The 9,315-nt window shown below is 40.6% G+C and overlaps 1 protein-coding gene across 1 annotated transcript in view; it reads right to left on the reverse strand.

Annotated features, from left to right (window-relative positions):
• tjp1a (tight junction protein 1a) overlaps nucleotides 1-9,315 on the reverse strand; it is a gene marked incomplete at its 3' end in the record, with an annotated part of 107,915 nt that overhangs the window by 21,785 nt on the left and 76,815 nt on the right. Inside the window, 10 exon segments of the mRNA XM_014026333.1 lie at nucleotides 416-566; nucleotides 788-893; nucleotides 1,149-1,288; nucleotides 6,010-6,142; nucleotides 6,294-6,462; nucleotides 6,920-7,023; nucleotides 7,214-7,541; nucleotides 7,674-7,776; nucleotides 7,876-8,000; nucleotides 8,868-8,924. Coding sequence (XP_013881787.1) covers nucleotides 416-566; nucleotides 788-893; nucleotides 1,149-1,288; nucleotides 6,010-6,142; nucleotides 6,294-6,462; nucleotides 6,920-7,023; nucleotides 7,214-7,541; nucleotides 7,674-7,776; nucleotides 7,876-8,000; nucleotides 8,868-8,924 — 1,416 coding nt within the window.

The raw sequence follows: 9,315 nt of genomic DNA on the forward strand, positions 1-9,315 counted from the left end.
CATCACAGGCTGAATGACTGGGAGATAAAAGTTAGAGGCCAAACTGAGTTGGTTTGGACATGTCCAGAGGAGAGACGGTGYGTGTACTGGTGGGAGGATGTTACAGATGCAGCTGCCAGGAAATAGATATATGGATGCAGTTAAAGAGGGTTTGGAGGTAGGAGGAGAACAAAGATGCGGCAACTGGACTAGGTTGGATTTGGAAAAAAAAATGAAAAGAATCTGACATGGGTCACATTTGCCTGCAGTGTGAACATAGAAAATGTGTGATAAATTCCAGACACTTGTAGGAAAAATATATTCCTGCAAAACAGTTTTTCTTAGACCATCACAACTAATTCAAAGTGTAAGCTGAGGCTAAGTTACTGCAGTTAGAAAACAAGAGTCACGTTGCTCAGGAGGGAGTGCAGCATACCCTGAGAATCTGGTCCCCCTCCTCCAGCCCCTCCTTGGCAGCTGGACTGTCCTCCAAAACTCCCGCCACAAATATTCCCACGTCGTTCCCTCCTGCTAGCCGCAAACCGACACTCTCTCCCTTCTTGAACTTGACCAGCTTCATACTTGGCCTGCAGGAAAAAACACAAACACTGTTACACAAACAGAGAGAAGCAAAAAGATCCATAAAAAAATAACAATTTAAAAACAATATAACCAAAAGACCCAGGAGACATTGGGTGAGTCAGGTGGGCACAGCGCAACAGTACTGAAGGGAACAATATGTGCACTGCATTTGTTGTTCAATTTGACTTGAAAGAAAACAAAACAAAAAAAAAGCTGAAACAATTACCTAAGAATGCTGTCATCGTGAGCGGCGCTGGGAACAGGAGCATCAGACGGGCTGACAGGCAGGTCCACGTCAGGCTGACCAGGCTGTGCATAAACTGGCTTTGGTTCTGCAACATATATAAACAACACATCAGGGCTTAGTTAGGACATCACTCTTTAGCTAAATGATTAATAATGTTATAAAATAAACAAAAAATTCTTAAATCCAAGCTAGACCTAACAAGGTTAGAGGTGTTCCTAAAAAAAGGCAAAAACATAAAATTATTCTCAAAACATTAAAACAGTTATACAGAGAAGTAAAAGTTTTTACTAAACACAAGCCTTAACAAATAATCCTTAATATTAACGAGTAGTTTCTTTACCAGGCAGTGGAGGTAACTGTTTGTCATCTCTGGAGCTGGCCTGGTCACTGGCCTGAGACAAGACACCATCATCAAAGCTTTTGACCGGAGTGGACACGCCTCCTGGTTTGGAAATGCGATCTTCATCTCGACTTCGATGGCTGAAGTAAATGGGGTAAAAAGATTWAAAAAAAAAAAACTCAATTCAGTCTAAGAGGAATGGCAGTGACTAATGGTGCGTTCACACCGAACGCGATTTCAGCTTCAAAATCGCAGCCAACGCTGAAGTTTGAAGCTTGTGCACTTTGAGGTCAGACGCAGGACATCTGCGCTGCACGGCGACAGCCGCCCCGCCCCTCCCTCCTCTGTCCTCTGTCGGGCTCTGTTTAATGTCGGACGAGGAAGTGGCTTTGCTTTATTTACAGACAGCCAGAACGTGTCACGTTCATCAGATAATTAATTCATAATTAATTCACCAGATAATTCAGAGAAGAGGCTCACAGCTGCTTTCAGGACTATTTTTTCAGTCTGATGAGTCGCTGTCACGCATTGCTGCGGATCAGGACACGACTGCAGGCACTCATTTTAGCTAAAGAGCAGGAGCTCCGTCTGTTTCAGGTTAGTGGACCTCATTCAGTAAACTGTCCCGTCGGGAAATATGTCGCTACGTCACACAGTGGAGTCTCTCTGATTGGTTGACGCTGCGCGTCGAGCTGCAAAAGTTCAGATTTCCCAACTTCAGCGATTTGGACMATTTGGACGATCTGAGCGTTCGACGCTCAGATCGTCCAAATCGTTCAAATCGCGCTGCTCTAATCGCGCTTGAGGCGCCGCAGAACTTCCCGACGTTGCTTGAAGCGCCTCCACCATAGACTTTGCATGTAAACCTGCTGCTCCTGACGCTGAAATCGCGTTTGGTGTGAACGCACCATAAGAGAAAGTTCACAGCAATGCCTTCTTTAAATTACTGCATCACTGCCAACGTGTGTCCTTTGTTTAGCAGTTTTGTCCTGCGCCGACATTAGAAGAAAGAAAACAAAACCCCAAAGGAAACCTCGTGAACCAGAACTACGTCACATGGCACATGGAGAAAAAATTGAGAGAAAAGACAATAAGCAATTAAATAAAGTGAGAAAGATCAGTTCAAAGCTATGTGTTTTTATTTGTTGAAACGGTTCAGCAAGTTTTGCAAACGTGCTCTAAATTGCAAAGCTACATTAAAAAACTACATTTTATAGTTGATTTAACGGGTAAAAAACACACTGAAGATGATAACAGACTGATTCACACTCCAACATAAAACCTTAAGCATTGCCTGTCTTTATACCAGATCTCTGCTTAGCCTGATCAAATAAACAAGGAAAAACTGTGTGAGTCTTGCAAGTTATGGGAAAGAAACTTTTGCAGCTTAAAACAATGGTTGAATTCCAATCTGATCACATGACTTGCCCTGCCAGAGTACTTGAGCTTTAGTCAAAAGCTTTTGAACAACAATGTGAAGGTGAAGGCAGTGAAAGTGGCTCAAACTACCCAACATTTCTCATGCCTGTCTTCTCATGTTTTCCTCACGCTGAATAAATGTACACAGAGCATAGGAAATATAGGCCTTAATCACCCAATAAAACAGAATAAAACTCAAAGGAAAATACAAAAACAGTGCACGCATTTCCATTWATAGGCAGATGACTGTCACTTATGGTCAAACCTGATAGCTGTGAAGCTGCAGCACATGCAATGGTTGCAACACTTCCCAAGGCTTTTTGGCTTTTTCTAAATCCCTGAACACTTTCAGCTATTCTCACAAGGARGCAGTTTTAAAAATAAAAACCTGTGTATTTCTTCGCAAGCAGAATGTATCAGCATCAGAGCAAAAGAACGCTGTGGAGAAATAAAATGAACGAGAGATGCATCCTGAGGATATATAACAGTATTAAAATAGAAAAGAGACACTGTGATGGGCTGTATAATGAATGAATCATAGACAGAATGAGAGTAAGAGGACGAAACGGGAAAAACAAAAAACATACGAGGAGAAAACACAGAGTGAAAGTGGACTGGCCTAAATGTTCAACTGCTTGCAGGAAAACAGACCTATTTTTTCCTACCTTTAACAATGACTAACACAGCTTGACAGAACTATAAATCTGTTCCATCCCTTCACTTACTCACTTTTAAGGCGTGAACACAGACAAAAAAAGCAAGCAAAAATGGAAAAGAGAAACAACTGCACAGTCAGAGAAACTATGAAAACAAACCGCTTCCTAACAAGAGACTAAAACTTAACATTAAAAAAAACTAGCAAAATTACAATACTAAAATATGCCAGTTTTGCATATGAGATGCATAAAGATTAATAAAAAAATGACAATATTTAAAAAGTTAGGTACTCACACAAACGTATGTGTAAGTTGCACCATGATGGTTTAAATGAATGTCTTGATAAACAGCAYAGTTATTGCAGAGTACACAGAAACAGACACTTGATGAGGGACCTTTCAGACGATATGTTTTAAAGCGCCTTGACTAATGTTCTACTGAAAAGAATGGCCTGAAGCCTTTCAGCCAATCAGCTTCATCCAACCATCGTGCATGAGCCAAAGCACTGTGGGAAGTATGTCAAATTCTTTATCCTTCCAAACAGAGACAGTACAGCATTCCTTTACATCGGTTTAGTGAGTCAGATGCAGCTGCATCCTAAACCGAAGGCACGTGAAAAACAGATTTAACTTTTGCTATCAGAAATATAACCAACTTAAAAAAGTGACAATAAAAAGCAAACAAAATAAATATTTGCAAACAAATTAAATTAGTAAAAAAAACATGCAGATGGACACAAACTATCCTGTTCGTTGCATTCACTTACACTAAAAGTAATCTGTGCAGTAGTGCCATCGCTCTGCATTATTGTAAATCCACAATGTGACGAAGTACCATCTAAAGAAATGGCAGCACTCAAGTTAATCTACACAAAAAACATAACTGCCACTGGCTGGATATTTACTTTAGCGAGCAGTTTTAAAGCAAACTGATAACTTGCTATAACAACAGCTGCTTGCATGTGTGCCTATAAGTTTGTCCTATGAAGCAGGATGAGTGACTCATCAAGGTAACTGCAGATTTAACTCTGAGTTTCACGTTTCAATAAGCTGGTTTGTTTTCTGTGTGCGGAAACATTTCAGGCTTCCAGATCGGTACATGGATTAGAAACATCACAACTAATCAATTCTCTATTTAGAATAGAACAAAAAGAAAACAGACAAACAAAATAGTCGATTAGAGTGTGGACAGTAAATAAAAAAAGAAAAGAAAAAGTTGATCAGTAAAAACAAAACCACACAGGAAAGATCCTCACACTCAACGTTATTTCATGTTTAGTTTCCATCTGAATGAACAAGATTTCTGTTGCTTTTTTTGTTTGAATTATAGCATTTCATCTGCAACTCAAGGCTCATACCAGCAAAATGAAACTAAAGTTAAAGCACAAGCATTTCAAGGTCCCGCTTCAAGACTCGTTTATGTTAAACAGCGTAAATAAAATGATATAATGGTGACTTCTTTCACAGAACCCTGCAAGATCAACTTAAGATGGGTTTAGCATGAGTGTGTTTTAGTGCTGGGCGGTATACCATTTTGTACCGAAAACTGTTTATTTTTGTAATGATATGAATTTTCTGAATACCGGACATACCGGTTTAAATAGCCTGAACATGTTCGGAACGTTTTGTCACTGCCGTCAGTGAACTGTTTCCCAGGGGACACTTTTCCTCGCAGCACCGCTACGTGCGTTAGCATGCTAATGTTATTATTGGAGCAGCTTGTTGGAGTAACTGGCGGCGGGTGGTGTTTCACTGCTTATATTGACTGAAGTAAAAAAAAAAAAAATCCCATTTTCACCATCGCTGAATGTAGTAAACACCTCTTCAGTGAAGTGCACGGTTAGATTTAAAGGGCAACGTTATAATGGAGACGACTTTAACGTGCTTTTATTGTGAAAAGCCCGGGGGAAGTAGTTTTGTAGTAGAGCTGAGTTGACTGGTGTGCAAGGTGAGTCGTCTTTTTAAGTTTTATTAACACACAAAGATAGACCCGATAATGATCTTTTCTCAACCCTTTATGATCGGACCAAAATGCATCATTACTGTCTACAACCAGGCAAAGAAGAACAGACGTACAGAGGAGGGAAACAGCGACACAGACAGATGTACAGTAAAAGAAAAGTCAATAAGCAACATTTGTACATTTTATTATCAGCTAAGCTGTGATGAAAAAATAAAGATACCGTCAAATACCGTGAAATAAAATTTGGGTCATACCGCCCAGCTCTAGTGTGTTTTACTTCCAAGTTCTCTTTATCAAATGTCTCCAAAACCTAGTTGCCTCATCCTGCTAAAGAGCCAAATAAACAGTATGTTTACTGTTTCTGTTGGGTCTCTTTTACACTCAATGCATTAAAAAACTGCAACCTTCAAACCAGAAAGATGACAACTCAGACAGCTACAACTGATGGTGACAAAATAACGACTGTAAAACAACTGTTACAGTTACTTAGCTTTGGAGTCTAGCAACATTTTTAAAACAAGATCCGTAAAAAACAAGTTCTTGGTCTAACAGCCGATGATCGATCCCACCTCTCTTACCCTGCACTTTTGCAAGGAAAGCCGTTATTGGAACTCACTGATGGCTCCGCAGGGAGAGTGATGGTTTATGCATGTTACGCCTCCATGTATTGATTAATGAGCTGGTGCTGCAAGGTGCTTACTCAGCACACACTCACCTGTGTGTGTGTGTGAACATGATGTATGGAGAGGGTGTGAGTGTGAATGTATCACATATGACAGCTGTGTCATATCACCAGATTTGTGGTTGCATGTGCTTTGCCTACCTGCCGTTGCTCATCTGCCGAGGTGAGTGGCGGAGGTGGTCCACCGTTTCTATCCTGTCGGGGGAACGTGATCGACCTCTCCCGTGGGAGGGGTTGGAATGGTCTGATGTCAGTGAATGTATCTCTGAAATATCTGTGAAAATAAATGAAAATCGATATGACCTAAATTAAATAACAATTTAAAATTAATCAACATTCTCTTGTTGCAGTGCTTGGATTGTTTTCTCTTTTGTAAAACTCCCTTCAGCTGGATTTAAAGCTAAGCTTCACGAGTGCCGTCTCACCATCTCTGTCTGAGTTATTGCCTGATGGGATGCTATCATCAAGGTCAGGAATGTTGAGCAGCGTGGCTCTTTCATCTCGCTGCACCACCATCTTCAGCTTGCCTTTTGACCTCTCAATCAGRTTCTTGGCATCTACCAGTGAGAGGTTCTCTGTAACTGTGCCATTGATCTGCCAGAGGGAAAGAAAGGCAGCTCAGCATAAGACAGAAACACTGCGATTTTTCTGTGATATCTACAAGTTTTGAAATATTTAAATTTAGCAACATGACAAACATTGAAAGAGAAAAAAATTGGGCATAAAATAATTATAAATAAACAATTTCATTTAGCGACTCTTCTATTATTTTACCTTAAATCAAATTACCCAATTAAAACGTGTTCTCAGCTGACGGAAAAAATTATCCACTCAAAGAGAAAATAGGGGGAAAATAAATCAATAAAAAATAAACAATGTGTGGCATTTCTGTTAGCCAGCCAGCAAACTAATCAATCATGACCTCACTGTAGAAGCCACATTTGTCAAATCACAACCTGCGATAAAGTTTCAGTAAAAACAGAAACGCGATGCTCTCGTATTTTGCTCGGCCGCGTTCAGGTCAATTTGCACGAAAGGTCACTTGTCTCACCTTAAGTACAACGTCTCCCTCTCGGATGTTTCCGTCTCTAGCAGCAAGGCTCTCTGGAGAGATGTCTTTCACAAAGATGTGGCTGGCCAGCCGCAGGCCGTATTCTGTTTTCAAAGGTGATAAGAAGAAAGCCAGAATGTCAAACGTTATCTGCGGCACGTAGCCATGAACGCTCGGCAAACAAGATTATCAGGCTTGTCTAATTTGAAAATTCTGATTGTTTTTTGTATGCTTTGTATAGTCCAAAAGAGAGAAAAAAAACTTTTAAAGATACCAGGACAGAATGAGGCGCACCTTCATTTTTGCGGGATTTGACGAGGGTGACCTTGGAAGGCTTGGGTGGAGCTAATGAAGCTTGTGAACGGCGATCAGATCGTGGTGAGATGCTCCTCTCACGCGAGGCACTGTGATCCCGCCTCCCGCTGTTGCTGCGCTCACGGTCCTGACGTCTGCTGGTGCCCCCGCTCGCGCCCCCGTGGGGACTCTGGCCAACGCGACCGCTGCGTTGCTCGTAAGCTTTATCTTCATTCTCGTCGCTGTAGTCCTCCTCGTGCTCAGACATCGTTTCTCTGTCACCTGGCTTGGAAACTGGGATTTGTACTTTCCTTTTCCGACGAATAGTCTTGGAGGAGAAACAGGTTTTTGGTTATTACAGAGGGGAACACATTTTGAAATGCAAAAAAAAAATATTGTGAATTTTGAGGATTCTCTGTAACATCGTAGATTATTTTGGAAATAAATTGTCAAAACTTACAATCTTTGCATTTTTGCCACTTTTGCGAAGTTGCTGAACAGCATATGAATGGTCCACATTGTCCATTGAGACTCCATTGACCATAACAACTCGGTCATTTTCTCTAAAAATTAAACAAATAGATGAAAGTAAGCTCCAAAAATGCTCTTAACACATAGCTTTAATATAAAATAGAATAAAGTTATGCAGTGCACAAACATACTGTAGTAAACCCTCTGCAGGACCTCCTTTCAATACATCAGATATCACAATGGACGTCTCTCCACTTTGGAAATGAGGGTTGTCTCGCCCACCTGAGATGGCGATGCCAAACCCAAATCCAGCAGCCTGAACACACAAAAACAGACAAGACTAACGGATACCGCTAAGAACTAGTGTTAACCAAATAAGGAAATCTTTGTTGACAACTACAAGCTATGCAGCCATACTTTCTAGGAATGCTGTACTTTTGTCTTTGTAAAAGACAGAAAGACAGTCCCAAAGGTAACATGCTGTGTGAAGCTAACAGTTAATCCCACTACCACAACACAACAGCTCTGARGTAAGGCTGAGAACTGCAGGTCACACAGGGCCACTTCTTCAGCCTTGATAAAGCCTCTACTAATTAGATTACAGCAAGCAGCCCAGTCTAGACAGGTGCTCTGTGCAATCCCACCATAGAGCAGCATCAACAATTAGAGTCTACTGTCTGCAAAACTACAGTCAGACATCTAGAATACAGCAAGACAGTGATTTAGAGCTTTGACTCAAAATAGTTTGATTGTTAAAGCTGAGGTTGCTGGATGTGTAACATTAACTAGTGATATACTTAAAACAGTAGATTGGAAGTACAGTTTATCATAATTTAAGGGTGGGGGGAGCAAATCAAAAATACTGCTCTCTTTTTTTTCCTGTCTGGGTTTGTATTAAGAAGAGGAGTATGTTGCCAGGAAGGAAGTGAAATGAAGTAGTAAGGAAAAGGATGCTAATTTTCATCTTCCTTAGTCTTGTTTCCTGCCATCTGGATTCCCTGACTATTGTTTCACGAGCACACATCCTGCTCCTGCAGCAGAGTTTCTCTGCGCAGAGACAGAAGAGACAGAGATGGACAGAGGACAGAACGGAAAAAAAAAGGGAGGAGTGTGTAGCCGAAGACATGTGGAGACGAAAATGAGCAGACATGGAAAAATGGATTAAATAGTTGTCGACACTTACCCTGTGAAGGGTCACTGTGTGCTGTTCCCATATGACCGTTTCCTCCACAGCTGCACTCTGCATTGCAAGACACAACAGCAAAATGATTAGTATACCGAGAAACATTCAAATATAATGGGTTTCACTGTTTTTGAAAAGATTTAAAGCTTACACGTTCGTAGGAACTGTATTAGACTGCTAAAACTGAAAGGTATGTCTTTTACATAAACAAGAGAAGTACAATGAGCTGCAAGAGAATTTATTATACCACCTATGAGATTAGTTTAAAAAATGATTTGTTAGGTTCTGTGAAATGAAAATATAAACGTAGCTGTACTAGAAAGCATAATTTAATGACCTTAACACAGACAGGGTATGCAGGGTATTTTAACAAATTTAACACGCTGCAGATGACAGATACAGTGGTTTGCAAAAGTATTCATACCCCTTGAACTTTTCCATATTTTGT

This window comes from Austrofundulus limnaeus, unplaced genomic scaffold (genome assembly GCF_001266775.1).
Source record: "Austrofundulus limnaeus strain Quisiro unplaced genomic scaffold, Austrofundulus_limnaeus-1.0 Scaffold5, whole genome shotgun sequence".
NCBI classification, from domain to species: domain Eukaryota; kingdom Metazoa; phylum Chordata; class Actinopteri; order Cyprinodontiformes; family Rivulidae; genus Austrofundulus; species Austrofundulus limnaeus.